Source organism: Amblyomma americanum, chromosome 2, assembly GCF_052857255.1.
Source record: "Amblyomma americanum isolate KBUSLIRL-KWMA chromosome 2, ASM5285725v1, whole genome shotgun sequence".
NCBI classification, from domain to species: Eukaryota; Metazoa; Arthropoda; class Arachnida; order Ixodida; family Ixodidae; genus Amblyomma; species Amblyomma americanum.
The window spans coordinates 80,882,276-80,899,974 of record NC_135498.1 but is presented as its reverse complement, the minus strand read 5'-3'; the positions used below and the strand labels follow the sequence as shown (position 1 = coordinate 80,899,974).

The 17,699-nt window shown below is 46.2% G+C and overlaps 2 protein-coding genes across 2 annotated transcripts; one reads left to right on the top strand and one right to left on the bottom strand.

Moving 5' to 3' along the window:
* Positions 1-329: 329 nt before the first annotated feature.
* On the bottom strand, positions 330-9,742 carry LOC144121517 (uncharacterized). The gene is made up of 2 exons (XM_077654754.1): positions 6,272-9,742; positions 330-3,639 (listed from the first exon to the last, which is right to left on the bottom strand). Exons 1-2 carry the CDS (start codon positions 9,320-9,322, stop codon positions 2,896-2,898), a joined length of 3,795 nt encoding a protein of 1,264 aa, XP_077510880.1. The 5' UTR covers positions 9,323-9,742; the 3' UTR covers positions 330-2,895.
* Positions 9,743-12,464: 2,722 nt separating this feature from the next.
* On the top strand, positions 12,465-17,085 carry LOC144121502 (2-phosphoxylose phosphatase 1). Its single transcript, XM_077654734.1, has 3 exons — positions 12,465-12,717; positions 12,864-13,028; positions 14,175-17,085. Exons 1-3 carry the CDS (start codon positions 12,618-12,620, stop codon positions 15,419-15,421), a joined length of 1,512 nt encoding a protein of 503 aa, XP_077510860.1. The 5' UTR covers positions 12,465-12,617; the 3' UTR covers positions 15,422-17,085.
* The last annotated feature ends 614 nt before the right edge of the window (positions 17,086-17,699 follow it).

The following is a 17,699-nucleotide window of genomic DNA, read 5'->3' as shown; positions in this document are numbered from 1 at the left end:
ATTGGTAAGATGCAGCTGTTGCATAGTTTTCGTTTTGAGGGGTATTGGTAAACTGCCAATCATGATCTGAGAAAACCTGTCATATGCATTCCACCCTATTCTTATTCTAGTTTATTTCTCTCTCATGATCTGGATCAGCGGTCACTACCTGCCTCAAGTAGACATATTCCTTTACCACTTCCAGCACATCGCTATTAATTATAAACTGCTGTTCCCATGTGATACTGGCAACAGCAGTTCATAATTAATAGCAAGGTGCTAGAAGTGATAAGGGAATAAGTCTAATTAGGACAGGTAGTGACCGCCCTAAGTAAGGAAACCTTTGTAAATGGTTGCAAAACATTTAATCCTGAAGTGCTCATATACATAGTGACATATTAATACAGAAGCTGGATTAACATACAATGCCTTTTGCACATGTTTTGTGATTGAAAATATATGGCAAGCAAGTGTTTTACGATAACACAATTTGCTGTCTTGGTTGCTCCTTGCCAAACCATCAAAGAAAAGTTCACACATGGAAGCTTTAACACTGAATAAACATCAACAACATAAACACCAAAATGCACAGCAAAATTGGTCACAATGAAATGGTTCAAACAGTCACTTGGCATGCTTAGGCAATTTACAGAATGAAAGCTTCTTGCTTCCTTAAATAGTTAGTGTTGGTTGTACTTCATATGATCAGAATGCCAAGAAGGAAAAAGCCTGGTAACAGTCCTGAAGGCAACTTCAATACCCACTAAGCTTAGGCCCACAGCAACTTTTAAAGAAGTCGTGAGACTGTCCAACCACATTGCATAGCATGTGGAATGGTGCTCACTGGACAACAGGAGTCCCAGCATTTTGAATGGTTGCATGCTCTTCAGAAAAATATGCACACAACAAACATTAAATAGTTTACTACACTGTAGGGAAGAAGTTTGGAAAAGTCTTCCATAACATTTCTTTAGTTGAGGTTTGATAACTGAAGTCTGAAATTTAGTTCAAATCTGAATACGAAAGCAATGCACTGTACGTACACACCTGCTCAGCCTTCTTTCCTTCAAACTGCCGATATTAGCAGATGGCAATGGCACTACACGCATAGGGTTACTCGCTCACAGCTTTCTGTGAATATCCAATGGAAACTATGAGAAAAAGGCACATGCTCACAAACCAACCACATAGGTCTGGATGCCACTGCCTTATGTTTGCGTTTTCTACTACATTGCCAAAGAATGTTGTCTGCAAGTACAAAGCAATAAAAGGTGCAGTCACCAATAGTGGAGTGGCGGACTCACTGCCCAACCATTTTGAGGTGACCATTTCAGTTGTCACTGACAGACATTTTTCTGTAATTGCATCAATCTCTGTTAAGTTTTCATTTTCAGCTCCTAAGCACATGACCAAACCATGCAGCAGAACATGAGCAGGTAACAAATGAAAGAAAGTACCCAAGGACCATAAAACCCACAATGTACAAATCAACTGATGTAGTGAAGTCAATATTTTGGATTACTGTATAATCTGGAAAATTCATTACACTGCACACGTTTCCGCTTGAGTCAAATAAAATCAATGGTATGACGGTATTCAGTGTAGGTACAGCAGCAAAAAAAACCTTCACATGTGTGTATATAAAACTGGCTTACGCCACCTAAAAAAGTCCGTTGGATCCAATTGGAATTTTTCCAATTGAGATCAGTCAGGTTTTCGGACACCAATAGGACGTACTTCCAATTGGTTCCAATTGGTTATAGTAGGTTTCAGTGGCGTCAAAAATCACCGGGTTCCAACTGGAACCAATTAGATTTTCTCTCAGGACCATTAGGGAACATTCTGCCTTGTGCCAACATTTTACAGGGAAATTGAAATTGTGAGAATTGCACACTGTGAGAAGTGAAGCCATAAAGACCACCATAAAAGCATCACACACAAGGAACATAAGCTCAATACATATCCACAGAACACACTTTTGCTTCCATTTATATACTCCATTAATGGAATCCTCCTGCTGGAGCTAGTGACGCTTGTCTGTTGAATGGAACTGTTTCATTTACTCACACCTGCGGTGGTAGTGAAAATGATGAAAATAATTCAGCAGGTAAAGCTTCTAATATCTTTTTAACAGAAACCTCTTTAGTTCACTGTTGTGTGTCAGTAATGAGCAATATGTAGCCATAACACGACCTCTGTAACCGATGGGAATGTCCACTTAGAATCTCAAGAACCAATTGGATCTCAAGAACCCAGTGACTCCAACTGGTTCCAGTTAACATCAGTTGGTAAAACCATCAGGACAAGCTGCTGCCAATTAGAAACCAGTAACTCATATTGGTTCCACTTAATACTAGTTGGAATTCCAATTGGAATCAATAGACTTCTTCAACTGGGACTGTAAAAGGAACAACAGCAAGCTCAGACGTTGCAAACAATTCCCCTTTTCACAAACCAAACGCAACATATGAATTCAACGAGGGAAGCCACCAGCTTAGTGGACTTTTGCAAGCAAGGCAGAAGCAGCCATTTAAAGGTGCTAAGTTCTGACTCAGACCTCAATTAAGTGAATCCTGAACAAAATTCTGGAGGAATGAACACAATATGAGACACATTTTGCAGCTACTGCAGTGAATAAAATGAAAGTACATGAGAGAAAAGCAAAAGTGCAACATTATCATCAAACAAAAAAAACTGCATTCTGAAATCTCCAGTAACTCCCTCACACATAAAAGCATTTTAACTAACATGCTAAGAATTGTATGTTCAAAGAGAAAAGCACAAACACTGTACAAAGATACAAGTGTACACTGCTTTTCAAGCAAAGCCACGTAAGACTCACTTGTGAGGTTACTGGCTCCTCAAAAAACAGATAATAGGCACTCTGGCAAAATGTCTCTGCAAGCTCAGACCCCTTCAAAAGAAAGAGGTCAGGAGCTTGATGGGGTCCTCAACAACCATAGCTGTTTCCGTGGCAGTAACCACTTCTTGCTCAACATAAACCTCGCTTATCTCAGTACCCTGGTCCTCGACAAACACAATCGGCGCCATGTGTATCTCCTGTGGCTGCAGTTGTGGCTCCTCTAGTCTCCTCGAAAGTATCCGAGGTGCCCTTGGCCTGGCTGGGGTGGAGACAAAGTCTCCAGCCTTGTCTGCCGCCTTGCCTCGTGCTGAGATGGGCAAGGAAGGCTTGGGAACAGCCTTATGTGCATGCTGGAGGTGCTGCTTGAGCTTTGTATTGTTGACGACGCCCTTGCCACACAACAGACAGTGGAGCTTGAAGTCCTTGGTGTGCACAGTCACAATGTGATCCTTGAGTGTCTGATGAATGTTGAACCTCTTGGTGCAGTACGGGCACGCAAACGGCCGCTCTCCCGTGTGTACACGGAGGTGGGTCTGCAGAGCGCAGTTGTGCTTGAAGGCCTTGTTGCAGAATTCGCACTCATAGTTCCTCCCCGGATTGCTGCCAGGCCGCTTGCCGCCAGTGGTAGTGGAGTGCCGGCACAGCTTGTGTGCCCGCAGCTCGGTGGTAGACTTGAAGCGCACGGGGCACTGGTCACAGCCGTGCGGGTAGCGCAGCGAGCGCAACACCTGGAGAGATGGGGTTTTCGCCGCCTCCGGGTGCATGTGGGTCACGTGAATGCCCATGGCACGTGCAGTCTGCAGAAAAGAAGGCCGCAGAGAGCCACAGAACTCCATGAAGTCTACCTTGGTGAAGCAGGTGGACATTCTGCCCAACCTCGCTGCTATGCTTGCAACTTTGACTGGAATCTTTGGACAAGAATCTTTGCATCTGTCTACAATACCACAGAACTAATATAATTGACAATTTTCAATGCGTTCTTGTTTTTGGAAAACTGTAAAGTATCTTTCTTTGCTCAAAACAAATGGAGGATATATATAAAACAAACCAAAGGTCCATTCTAAAAGCAATTCCCTCCTGCCACAAAAGCTGCTCTAGTGTTTTCATTCCTTAAAAGCTGTGAGCTCTTTCCACTATGCAACTGGAGAAATTTTCTGGCACAATTTAGTTTTCATTCTAGAACATTCTTGCTACAGCATGAGTTTCATGTCTTAAAGGGGCTCTGAAACACCTTCCGAGGAGAGGACATCAACTTGATCAATCGCTGCACCGTGTTGTCATGAACACCTGAGCCAAATAATACACTTCTACACGTAGCAGAGAACCCACAATCACATGTGGAAGTTGGCAAGCCCTTCCCAGCGACTCTTTCATGCGAGTCGCTCCTCCTCCGTCGCTTGCATCTACGTATACATGTTGAGAGGTGGCTATTGGTTAGATTCTTTCAGACGTCAGGCCGCTACCAAGGCCACGGCCAATAAGCCGCGTAGCTGGGCGAAGAGGAGTGCCAACCTTCCAATGTGCAAATGACGACAGGAGAGGGAAAGGCGCGAAGACAGTGAAATTCAAATTTTGACTAAAGATAACTCTGTTTCTACAAAGGACATTAACGGGGCAGTGAAGGGGGCCCTAATAAAGTTGCGGCACGCCTGGGATATTGAAGCACGCCACTTCACAAATAGTGTCCAGCAAGGATTTTTTAAATGCGCTTTGTAGAAGCTGAGTTATCTGTAGTTAAAATTCGAATTTCAGCGTCTTCGCGCCTTTCCCTCTTCTCTCGTCACTTTTTGCACACTGGAAGGTATGCGCTCCTTCGCCGACGCCCCTCTGGGAGCGGAGCTTCCCGACCCGCCGGAGATAAACGGCTTATTGGCCATGGCCACGGTAGCTGCCTGACGTCTGAAAGAATCTAACCAATGGCCACCTCTCACCTTGTCTACGCAGATGCGGGGGACGGAGGAGGGTGCGAGCATGAAAATGTCGCCGGAAAGGGCTCGCCAACTTTGACGCATGATTGTGGGTCGTCTGCTGCGTGTAGAAGAGTATTATTTGGCTCTGGTTTTCATGGCAACACAGTGCAGTGATTAAGTGAGTTAATGTGCTCTCCTCGGAAGGCGTTTCAGAGCCCCTTTAAAAAAATTCTTCCTGGACAATATTCAAAAAGCGGCGTGCTTTAACATCCCAGGCATACCACAACTTTATTAGAGGCCCTTTCAGAGCCCCTTTAAATGCCACACACTCCAAAATAAATTTAGGAGGACGCTTAGGCTTAGACTTCTGGGTAGATAAGATAGTGCCTTCTCTTTTTTTCTCTTTTTATTCCTTTTCTGTCTAATTTCTCTCAGACTACCAATCCACAATCATATTACAAATCATGGTCATCGATTACAATCACAATTGCCGATCACATTACCAATCATCAATCACAATTATCGATTACTAATCACCAACCGTTATCTAGGTTACACTGCATGACATATTACGCTCCTACATACACACATACACACCATTTGTTCCAGCACAATGAAGCACCATAACACCGCCTTTTCATTACGTGCAATTTTGGATGCCTAATTAGCATATTTCATTCTGTTTCGTTTTTATTTTATTACTATAACAGTACAGATCCCAAACACACGTTACTAAGTTATACAGACCACAACACGTTCGCTCGGTGCCCCTCTAATACACTCGAACCAATGACCCTTCGTGGCCTACACGTTGCCTGCCTGCCTAGTACGCAGAGGGCTTAAGTTCAAACCCCAATGGTGGGTATTTTCTTTCAGTGATTTACTTCTATATGCTGGTTTTTCTATATTATGGGATTTTTTACAACTAACACTGGATGACGGCCGACGGCGGGCTTTCAGCAAAATGAGCTCCTTACGCTATCGCGTAATAACACTGCAAAAATGCCCTGTTAGAACTAACCAGTTGTCCAAATGTTTACCGCCAAATAATCAATTAGGAACATTTAATACAGCTAGAGCTATGCACGCATGCGAACTCTTGCAACAGTGAAGTCAGCAAGCTGAATTTGTAAACAAAAAACAGGTGGAGGTGCCAAATGCAATGCGGGACAAACACTAAGTATTGCGTGCATCACCTCCCTTGCCACTCATCTACCAGTTTAGCTGTAAAACTTTAGCAAATATATACAGACTACGCCAGTCCAACACTGTGGCAATGTTTCCTTAAACAATTTTCACCCGCTGCGGTGGCTCAGTCATTGACATTCAGCTGTTAAGCTCTAAGTTGCAGGATCAAATCCCTGCCACAGAGGCTGTACTTCAATGAAGATGATTTGTAAAAAAAACTGCCGAGGGGCACTTAAGTCTCCTTACTTGCCACGAATGCAAAAGTGTTGTGTACTACTGCTCTTTCTGTTCTGTTAATTTTGTTCTTTCAGGACCGCACCTAGCTACTTACCCTGAACGTCTTGTTGCACACTTGGCAGACGGACTCGCTTTCCTCTGTGTGACGCGTCTGGTGGTGCTCCAGGTATGCCTTGGATTCGTACAGGTAGCTGCACTTGTCACACTTGAAGCCCTGGTTGTTCTGGTGCAGGCGCAAGTGCCACTCATAACGAGTGTCAGACACAAACATCCGACCACAGTGAGGACAAGGCCTCTGCTTGCCTTTATCGTGCTGCAGAGTTATGTGCCTCCTGAGCTCGTCCTGCACCACAAATGCCTTGTCGCACTTGTCGCATTGGAAAGGCATAACTCCAGTGTGAGTGATGGCATGAGCCTTGCTTCTGTACAGGCTGAAGGTGGCAAAAGAGCACTCGGACTCCGTACAGCGGTAAACCTTCAGTCCTGGAAAAGGGTTCTGCCCGTCCGCAAGGCAGGCTGTGTCGCCCATGTGCACAACAGCCGTGTGCAGCTGCTTCTTGCGTTCACTGGTGAAGCGTTTGCTGCAGTTGTCACATTGAAACTTGATAACCTGACCATGGATCAAGGTTTTGTGCTTGCGCAATGCAAACAGGGACTTGCAGGTGAGTGGGCACTGATCACAACTGTATGTTGTTGACCCGTGCACATTAATGCGGTGAGACCTCAAGCTCCCTTTAGAAGAGAAGCTGCAACTGCATGTGGGGCATGAAAAGGGGCGAATGTTGTTGTGGGAGCTCAGATGGGACTGCAAGCCCGACTGACTGCGCAGCTCTTTGTCACACTGCGGGCATTTGTAAGTGTGCTTCGCCTTCTTTGGCTTGTAGCCAGGTTGGTGTGTTCGGATATGCATTCGCAGCCGAATCTTGTGGATAAAAACCAAGTCACAAATGTCACATTTGAACTGCGGCACCTCTGGATGGCACTGGACCACATGTTGGCACAGTTCTTTGTAGTTAGCACCCTTGAAGCTGCAGTGAGCACAGTGTCGATAGACGTCCCCTTTGCACACACTTTTGTGGTTATTGAGGTCATCCTCTGTGAAAAATGGCTTTCGGCAGCTAGTGCAGCGATACTGGGCGGTTTGACCATGCCTTTGCATTAAGTGCACAACCAGATTATGCTGCCGAACAAATGGCAGGTTGCAGAGGTGGCAGATTACTGGATCACTGTGCAATTTCTTCAGGTGGTTCTGAAGGCCCGTGTCTGTAGTGAAGCTCCGCTTGCACTTGGGGCACTTGAACGGCGTAATTCGATTGTGCACCTTCATGTGCACCTGAAGTACAGACTTAAACTGAAAGCGTCTGTCACAGATCTCACAGTGGAACTTATGCTCCCCAGTGTGCTTCATCATGTGCTTGGACAAGCTAGCCTTGTTCTTGTAAACCTTCCGGCACCTGGTACAAGCAAAATACTTAATTGACTCCATTTCGCATTTTGAAGGACGAACAAGAGGCTTCAGCTGCGACCCCATCAGAGGCAGGGCACGTTTCTTTGGAGGCTGTGGTCCGTCTTGTGTGGGAAATGTGCTTGAAACTGATGCATCTTCTTGGTCATTGCTCTGTGGGCTCTCTTTTTCTGTTTGTTTCTCTTGTGCTGCCGCTGTGTGCTCTTGGAGGTGTTTCAGGGCAACCAGCTTATCAAATGTAACATGAGAGCATTTAAAGCACTTGAACACTATTTTGGTGTTTGTAGGAGGCTTTGGTGCAAGTGGGCGCTTAGATTCCGTGATTGACTTAGGCAACAAGACTGGCTGCAGCTTTGGTACTGGTGAATGAGACAGAGATTTTGACTCCGGAACACTGCTTGTCCTGACAACAGTGGTAACACTCTTTGGAGGCAGTGACCCAGCCTTTGCAGGAGGAACGGGACTGGTTTTTAGGATAACGCGCTTGACATTGGGTGACATGGAGGCAAGCATATTGAGGACAGTGGGCAAGACTGTTGTTTCCATGCAACCTTGCTTTGTCACATCGTCACCCTGAAGAAGCTTGTCTGATGAGCTAATGGGTGTTGAGACAACCGACAACTTGTCCTTAGTGAGAGAGAACACATTTGCAATGCGTGGCTTGGCACAGTTCCTCTGAGGCTTAGCCTTGTCTGGTGATGCCAACGCTTCAGCTTTTTGAACCGGTGCTGCAGCAGGACCTACTAACTTCTGTTTTGGCAAAGGATCCTTCCTTGAGGTATGCACCTTGCAGTGAGCTATTGCAGTCTCTTTGCATGGTGTTATGTGTCTGCAGTACAAGCATGAGTAGAGTGGCATTGCTTTAGGAGCATTGTTACCTTTTGAACTGCTAGCAGCATTTCCAGTGCTGCTGGTCACTGTACTGGAAGCTGCTTTCATGACTTGGACGTCATTTGCAGTTTTTGAAACAACAGTAGCAGTACCAGTGCTTGAATCTTTAGCTGTATGTGAAATGGCACTGTGGGCAGAAGCAACCTCATTCTTACCCACTGCAACCTCATTCTTACCCTCACTCGTCATGGGACCAGCCTCACTAACCATGTATGTGTGATCTACGGAAGTGGCACTCTCATTCACTGCTACATGCTCAACGGCACTGCTCTCATCATTTGTCAAGTCTATTTCATCGACAGTGTCACCCGCGCTGCATCCAACTGCGTGAGCCGTATCCGCACCGGCAGTGGCGCTGCTAGCGACAGCCGCGGGTGGGTCAGCGGAATCCTCACTTTCTGGTGTCGGGGGGTCTCCGAAGGGCGATGCAGGTGGCGGTGAAAGAGCTGACTCTATTTCAATTTCGCAGCCCTCAGTCTGGATCTCTACTTCTTCATCATCAATGACGTCGCCTTCAGTACGCCGCGCGTCAATGTAACAGAAGGTGCTCGGCTTGTCACCCGAGTACACTTGCACTTTTTCGCGCGCGTAGGCAGCATCGAAAGAATTGGCTGCTACAAGGCGCCGCTTTGCGGAGTCCTCACAACCACCATCAAAAACCCCGGAACCGGGCAGGGCCCTGGAAAAATTAAAGCTTAATCGGCCGCCTCTTTCGATGCCCTCGGGAAACACCAAGTCAAAGGACATCGGTTGCATGTCCAAATCAACGTCGACGCAAATCGACACCATCTTGACGAGCGATTTCACTACGATTCTGCAGACATCTGATGGCGAATTTTTTGCCACTAATCAACTGCCTCAGGCAGCTTCGCCCGACATGCAGACTGCAGCTGAAAGATCTGAAAGCGCGTCTGCTTCATCCTTCATATCGGCCACAGCGGTGGCTGATGAACGAGGTTGTTGGCGTAGCCAGCTTTAGCCTAACGAAGCGGGAAATCCGTGCAGTGGCCAACCTTTAGTGAGGCTTCTCTGGCTTTCGTCAGTAGCTCGCTCCCGACCTTTAGCTTGGCTGGTGCCACTACGAGCGGTGCACACGGAAAGTCTCGTGGATTACCAGCTGAAAGTAGTCGCGGCATTTGTAGTCGGACGACGCACCAGATGCATCACGACATGAACACGAGCTTTCCAGCCAGAACGAGCAATAGATGGCGGCCCCGACACAAACGATATAGAACGACCTCCGCGGTAAGGTGGCTATCCACTGGCTATCCACGGTCTCACTACTAACGCTACAAAGACGAAACTGGACGAACCTCAAAGAATGAATTATAATAACGAACAAAAACATATAGCCTAATCCGATTTTTTTTTTACATGCATTCCATCAACGCTCAGTATCGTCATTGAGATAAGTTGTTTCTAGTTGTTGAGCCAAAGCTGGCCAAAGCCACGTAAATGGCGGGGTGGTAGCAACTGCCACCACCCTGTTTCAAAGGGGGATACTCCTACCTGCCATCCATCTATCGATTTTTCTGGATGCCGCATTTCCGCCTTCCGAAGCGGACACAGTCACCGGACGTTGGACGGCACGTCCCAAAAGTTCGGTGTTCGCTGCAAGTTCGCTGTCGCGTCTTTCGCCCTTTCGTTCTCAGCTTTTTGCGTTGTTCTCATGAGAATGCAGCTCCAAAGTGGCCTTTAGTTCGCGCTATGTGCACACAAGCAAGCGGCTGCAGTCGTAATGTCTTCTGTTATATCAAAGGAATAAATTAGCTGAACGAGAGAAATGTGAGAATTGTTTGCAGAACCCTGCAATTTCAGAGAAACCATAGAAAACAAGGATGCAGGTCACCCTGCTGCGGCAAAGGAGTGTGTGCATAAAACACTACGTTTCTACTTTTTTATCTGGTCCTTGTCTTCCAAGCGTAATCGAGCAGTAGTGGAATGATGATGAGATTAAGGTCATATTAAAACCACATTTTCACGTAGCAAACAAATGGCGACCGAAGACGCGGAAATCTCGACACTCGATCGGCCCTCGAAAGTGCTGCAGTTTCAGTTTCGAGTTGCAGGCGGCTGATGTCTCGATCGCCTCATCGATGGCTGGAGATGTAGGGTGTCATTTACTTCCAAACGTGCTTTTAACCCAACTGCACAGCGCAGCCACGTTTCAGCTGCACAATGCGAGAGAAATGACTGACGAGAAAGACGAATATATATGCTGCAGCGCGCGTAACAAGCGCTGTTAGAAGCTTATGGTGTCTTCGGCTGACGGCACTCGTGGAGTTTTCCACGCACTCGTGCGGTGCCCCACGTTCGGCTGAATGCCACTCGTGCAGTGCCTTACGTTCGGTTGGGACGAGCACGACACGAGTGCGCGCCACCGCGCCACCGTGGAGACCGACGGTGGAGCGTGGTGCAATCCCGTCGTGCAGCTCGCGCTAGCAGACGTCGCGGGCGTACGATGCTGTTGGCGCAGACAATATCACTACACAGCGGCCGATAGGAAGCATCGACGAAGAGGAAAAAACACGAAGCATCACAAGTGGGCATATTTTAAAGAAATGTTGAATATATGTAGCGGCTGCATATTCGCGCTGCAATCATGCAGCCACCGGCCGGCGAGCGCTGTGCCTTGACCGTTTGAAAAAATTAAAGGTTCGTCAATATTTTTAGTGCGGCGAACGGCAAATGCGGTTCATCTCGCACGCCTGCACTTTGACATCATAGTTTTTGTCAACGTGAGCATAGGTTAAAAGATATGTCAATACAGTGACAATGTGGGGAGCTGAGATTGGATTGAGAATCGTCGGCAGATATTTTCGGAAGTCACTCTAGCTGCTCTAAAGCGTATGCATTAAAGCCAGCAAGCATAACGCTGTGGTATGTCTGACAAACCTGCACAAGCACAGTCGCAGTATTTCGTGAGCATGGTCGTGGTTCCCGCATTGCCCACCGTCGCTATGAACGCCGGTCCTGCGCGCTGTGACTGAAGAGGTTGTTGCTAACTGTACAAATTGCTGACTGCACTCGTTGGCGTCGGCCGCTCGTAAAAATGGCCTCTGTGATTTGTAAAAGTCTCAGAGGCCACGGTGAACAGAGAGCAGAAAGACCAACGGCACTCTGAGAATGTATTGCACGTTCGGCTGAGGTGCAAGTGGACGTGCCACTCGTGTAGTATTTGACGTCACTTCCTAAGCACCGGCACGGAGGCAGTGCGGTTCAGCCGAAGACACCACAATAAAAGCCTGTTTAGGCATAATTTGGTACAGTACGAAACAGTCCTTGATACACTCCGTCGAAAGAGCAACACGCATACCTTTTGGAGACGCTAATGTGAACTAACAGAAAAGCGCCGGCACCTCCCCAGATAGCCTCGCCCTCGCTCCGGTTCGGTCGAGACATATAAATCGGTAAAGGTCACTGCAACGTCGGCTGCCTGGTGAAGGTTTTCCACCTATTCTTTCATAAATTTATCCCCAACTGACGGCATAACGGGCTTATAGTGCGGGAACGTGCATCACAATAAAGAGCAGAGTTGACGACGCTAGCGCAATGGGTCGACACAGAGCTGTACAGACAAGGCTCCGTACGTACAGTGTGTGCAACGCCCTGTAATTTGCTAGTGTCGTCCCATTGCGATGCAATGGACCCTTATTTTTGAAACGGCTTTGCCAAAGACTCTGTGATCTTCTCGTCCGATTGACGGCGCAGCAGGTAGGCATTGTCGTTGGAAAAGACGAGAACGGCGAAAAGATGAAATGCCAAGTGGAAAACAAAAACTGAAACTGACTGCTGGCGAATCTAGCGCCGCCAAGCGTCTTTTTAGTTCATGGTTTTCACCGTGGTTCTCACGAAGTGCTTTGGCACTTTTACGATAAACTAAACACGTCATTGCGTTTTCATTTCTCTCGTCGCCAAAAAATTTGAACGCACCCGCGTTGCTTTCGTGTTTCCCTTCGATGCGGCCTTGTTCCTTGTGTTGAATCTCATTCTTTCTGGCGGCTTTCTAATCGCCGCTTAGCGAAGTCATGCGCTCCTGCCATGTGTTTATTTTCGATGGGCTGATCTGACGCTAGTTGTGAAAATGGTGTCTTTAGTTCTTTGGGTGACGAAGTTTCTAGTGAGGCAACGGCTCCTCTTTGCATCGTTCATTGTGATATGGATCGTCGGCATGGCAATCACCAGTGAGTAGTTAAGCGCCAATTTTGTCATCTTAGCACTTAAAGCAAGCTACATTCTGAGAGTATTAAGAGTGTGTTAGAATGCGCACAGCGCAAGCTTTGCAGAAGTGCTGTTAATGTGTGTTTGTTTACTGTTGCAACTTTTTCAGTATGCTTGATTGGACGTACTGATGACGGCAAATCCAAGTATCCAGAAACCACTGCAGTGCTTTACAATGCGGGGCAACGCAACTTGCAGCTGTCCCACAGTCTCACAAAGGCCAAAGCGATGAAATACTGCAACCCGTACAACAGTATATCCCTGTGGCAAGAAGGTGAGCAGCAGACTACAAATCTGAAAGCGGTTTATGACTGTGTACATCGCAGTCTCAGTGAACACAGGCCCTGTCTAGCATCTCGGGGCTAGGGCTACTCTAAGGGCATATATAGTCTGCTGCATCGTTTTTTACGAGTACAGTGCGGCATTTTTAGCTTTAATGCGAAAGCATTATTAGTCCCATTACGAGAAAAGCCGGCGGCGTGTGTTAGTGTGTGTACTCGCAGATGGCGCAGAAAATCCCAGCGATGGCAAGACAAATAGGGCGACGCCATCAAGCGGTCGTATGACGCGCACACAGCAAGCCTAGACCCGCCACTTCAGACAATCTTATACATGTTGTTAATCTATGTATACTTCCCCACTGGCCAGCCTCAATGTGGCACCAGTTTTCTTGACAACATTTGTACCAAAATTGTGAAGCAACTATTTGTCGCACAGCATTCCGGGTGGTGTCGTACGATTTATCGTCGTTGCATATAGCTTACATGGGCTAGCCAAGTTGGAGGCTAGCTTTCGACAGGGATTCGAACCGATGACATGTGCACCTTCAATTGTATGCCTTCACAGACTCTTTACCTCTTCGTTTAAAGTGCAGTTGAGGTCTCCATCAAAATGTGAGACAGTTACTCCTTTCTCCAAAAACCAATTTTCTTATCAAAATTGTGGTGCAACCGTTTGTCGTACAGTGTTCTGGGTGGTGTCATATGCACATGTGTGTGTGGCTGGGTGTCAGTGCACCCAGGGACAGGAATTCTTTCGTATGAACACACAAAAGCTCTCCTAAGTGTCTCTGCCGAATTTTTTTAATTTGCTTTATGCATACTGTGGGTGGCAAGCACCTGACATGGGCATTTTCAGAAAAAAGCTGCAGGCTCTAATGTTGCCATTCAGTGTGTCAAAGGCTGGGCCTCTTTGTTTCGTTGATGAGCTCATGTGGCGAGCATAACTGCAGTGTAAGGAAATATCATAAAAGCTACGGGTGTAATCTCCTGTGTGTAAGTCATTTATGAAGTTATATTACTAAAAATCCGCTCTTTCTGGTCACTAGAATCCTTGACAAAAACTAGGCCATGTTCATGCATCAAGTTTATTCCATGTCTCTATTATTTAATGTGCCCTTACGTTTTGCTCTTCGCTGCAGGCAAAGTCCCAAGCAGTAACTTCACCTTGGAGGCTGTCGCCATAATGGTGCGACACGGAGAGCGCATGCCTCTGCGGCGTGTCCGTAATCAGCACCTTCTCGCATGTCGTCAACCTCCGAGCACAACTTCACCTCTCAGTAGCAAGAAGAGCCCTCTGCATTCGTTTATCTCTCACGTCACAAAGCATCCGTTGCTACCATTGAAGAACATCTTTGCCACTATTGCCACACACCCAAACCAGAGCAACTGTGCGGAGGGCCAGCTGACATGGGACGGTGTAGTGCAGCACGTCAACATGGGAGCCAGCCTCCATGATGCCTACCACACTGGTCCCTGGAGGTTGCTGCCGGATGACTGGGATGCGCGTTCCGTCAAGTTGTATAGCACCGTCTTTTCCCGCACATACCAGAGTGCTCTAGCGTTTCTCTACAGCTTTTTGCCCAAGTTTTCATTTGACAGGCTCCACCTGGTGCCATCGCGAGACATCAATTTCTGCATGGGCCCACACTGTGCCTGCCCACAGCTCAAGACGTACGAGAGGCTCTTCACGCGCAAGACCAAGCTCATGCTCAAGAACCACCTTGCCGTCGTGCAGCTGCTTGGCACACTGGGCGAAGTGCTCAGCCCTCAGGGGAACAACTCGGAGTTTGTTGCACCGAGGCCCATTATGGATGGACTAATGGGCTTTGTGTGCCAGCGCAAGCCACTGCCCTGTGCCGACCATCACTGTGCCACAATGGAGCACGTTGGCAACGTCATCTCCTATGTGGACTGGGAGGGCCGACAGCTGTCTCAGGACTTATCCTTTCGCCGGAGCAGCATTCTCAAGGCACATTACCTGCTGGCTCGAATTCATCGAGGTTTGCGTGACTTCATGGAGGGTGCGTCGAAGACAAAGTTTTTTTTCTTTTCGGGTCATGACATCAACCTGATCCCCGTTGCATCAGCACTCGGATTCGATGATGGCACCATTCCTCCCTATGCGTCTAGAATCGTTTTAGAGGCATACAGCAATGCTAGAAAAGAGAGGTTTGTGAGAGTGCTGTATAATGGCAAGGATGTGACTCGTCACACACACTTCTGCAAGAATATGCGTGTCGGTGTTGATACAGAGCTGTGTCCATTTGGCAATTTCACAGCTTTTTTGCAAAAGGATGTATTTAAGCTATTCTCAGCTCAGAGCTTTGCTGCAGCTTGCGGTCTTGATGGGACACGCTCCACACCTACTGCTACCAATGGTGTCTGAACTCAAGCAGTCCAGTTTGGAAACACTGCAGGGGTGCATTTGCACGGGCCTAACTAAACACTGTTTCTCTGAAATTGTTGCGAGTAGCAGGGCTTTGTAAGCTTACTTTAGTGTAAGCTAAGTATACGGTATTGCATTTAAAGTGAGCTTGTAAGTTTGCAGCTTGCTGTTAATGGTGGTCAAACAAGGATAAAAAGGAATCTATTTTTTGCTTGCCACAGCAACAAATTAATGCGGCTTGTGCGCGAGTTTCGGTGTATTTACTTCTTCACTTTCTGCTAACAGATATTTGTAGCGCACACAAAAACGTGCGAATGTAATGCAATTGAGAGAGTGCAATTAGCACGTCTCCTTAACTCATCCAAAATACATCTTGTTCCAGGAAATATGATTACTGCAAGGGTGCTTGCAGTTGGGGCAGCTGCATTTTACAAACTGATATTGAACAATTCATGAGCTTATTGTTCTCCTTTCCCCAAGTAACTTTGTGCATTGGTGTAGCCATTAGATTTCCAGGTTTTCTGCATTGCCAGTTCTTCTTGTAGAAAATTGTTGCTGCCATTAGAGTTTGGGGTGCTTTCAACAAACAATTTAGCTATGTGAACTATGTAATTTACTCTAATCATCGTTATTTAGCATGGTAAGAACAGGACACATTTGCAGATGGCAACAGCTTTGGCACCTTGCCAAAATGCTACTTACATTAAAGGCTAGACTGTTGCCTGTTCTGTGTGATTTATATTTTGGTATGCTGTGATATGTACATTCATCATGCATCTGTACACTTGCAAGTCAAACTTTTATGCTGTCAGAGAGGTCTACATAGTAGTTCATCAGCTCTGTTATGAGTGTGCCATTCGAGAGATTATGTAGTCCCTGTGGCCCCTCGCGAATATTAACTGTTCACTTCAGCTGTACTGAAGACCTATCCCGAGACTAGTTCTCAGGAAAATGACAGAAGCATTACTTTTGTTTCTAGTCAGAAATCAATTTTTGGTATTTTAATTCCTAATACATTTCACCACAGGACATGAGATTTGAAAAAGTGCATGAGTTCTCCACGTTTAAGTTGAACAAATTTTTTGTTGTAAATACTGCATTAATGGCGACTGTGTAGATATGTTTAATGCATTAATTTGTAACACCTTGTAAACAAAGACCAGTCTTGCAGTTTTCTGTGGATTAGCACTAGTTTTTCTCGTGAATTTCAACATTCTAACCGAAATTACTGACTGAATGCTTTGTTGAGCCCATATTTAAAACTGAATGTAAAGTATAGTCTGGTTTTATATATTCTCATGAATGTATGTTAGTGCTTTTAAACCGTATTGACAATATTGATAACATATTCTTATTTTCCGTCCAGGTTTAATTTTATGACTTGTTTATGAATTTTATCAATTATGAAATGAAAGTGGCTGAGGTAACCTGCTTTTATGTAAGACTTGCATCAACTCATTTGGAATGTGTTCTGTTGGTAGTAAAAAAACACTGCGATCACCTCTAGACTTCGTAATGGCTCTTGTATGTAAAATGTGAACATGTAGTATCATGTGCATGTTTCATGATACATTTGGTCAGGCTTTTCTTTTTGACATACACTTTCATGTGTTATGTATATCTTGTATGTACAGACATGCCAATAAAATTGAATTTTATAAATACATCATGGCACATATTTATATTGATAACATAACTGGGGGAAATCACTGTATATGTAAGGATTCATCATTGGAAGTTCTGTTGTGATGCTGTACGGAACCAGACGATCAAGTGCGATGGTTTCTTTTCTAGCACTCGGGGATTACCTGAAGGCCAAGGACGATGTAGAAAGCCACCGCGGTGGCTCAGTGGTCATGATGCTCGGCTGCTGCCCCGAAAGACGCTGGTTTGATCCTGGCCACGGCGGTCGAATTTCTATGGAAGCGAAATTCTAGAGGCCTGTGCCGATGTCAGTGCACATTAAAGCACCCCAGGCTGTCAAAATTTCCGGAGCCCTTCACTACGAATGAAAAGGGTAAATGGTGCGAAAGGTTAAGACAAGAGAAAAGAACACGCACGACACTAACGCATCGCGTCTCTCATAGCCTGAGTCACATTGGGACGTTAAACCACCATAAACCAAACCAGAAAACTTCCTCCTGCTCTTGTGCTAATAATGGAAAACTCGTGCTCCATCACAGTTTTGTTGCTGGAGAGTGAACTTTCTTCACAGCTACAACGGGGCTCCAGAACCTCGCATAGCCTTCAGCATGGTGCTCCGTTGCATACTACGTAA

Excerpts from the sequence above, each read along its gene's own strand:
- LOC144121502 (XM_077654734.1), top strand. The coding sequence starts at position 12,618 with ATGGTGTCTTTAGTTCTTTGGGTGACGAAGTTTCTAGTGAGGCAACGG. Across the intron at positions 12,718-12,863 it reads CGTCGGCATGGCAATCACCA|TATGCTTGATTGGACGTACT; the intron begins GTGAGTAGTTAA and ends CAACTTTTTCAG. Across the intron at positions 13,029-14,174 it reads TATATCCCTGTGGCAAGAAG|GCAAAGTCCCAAGCAGTAAC; the intron begins GTGAGCAGCAGA and ends TCTTCGCTGCAG.
- LOC144121517 (XM_077654754.1), bottom strand. The coding sequence starts at position 9,322 with ATGGTGTCGATTTGCGTCGACGTTGATTTGGACATGCAACCGATGTCC. Across the intron at positions 3,640-6,271 it reads TGTGCAACAAGACGTTCAGG|ACTGCACGTGCCATGGGCAT; the intron begins GTAAGTAGCTAG and ends TCTTTTCTGCAG.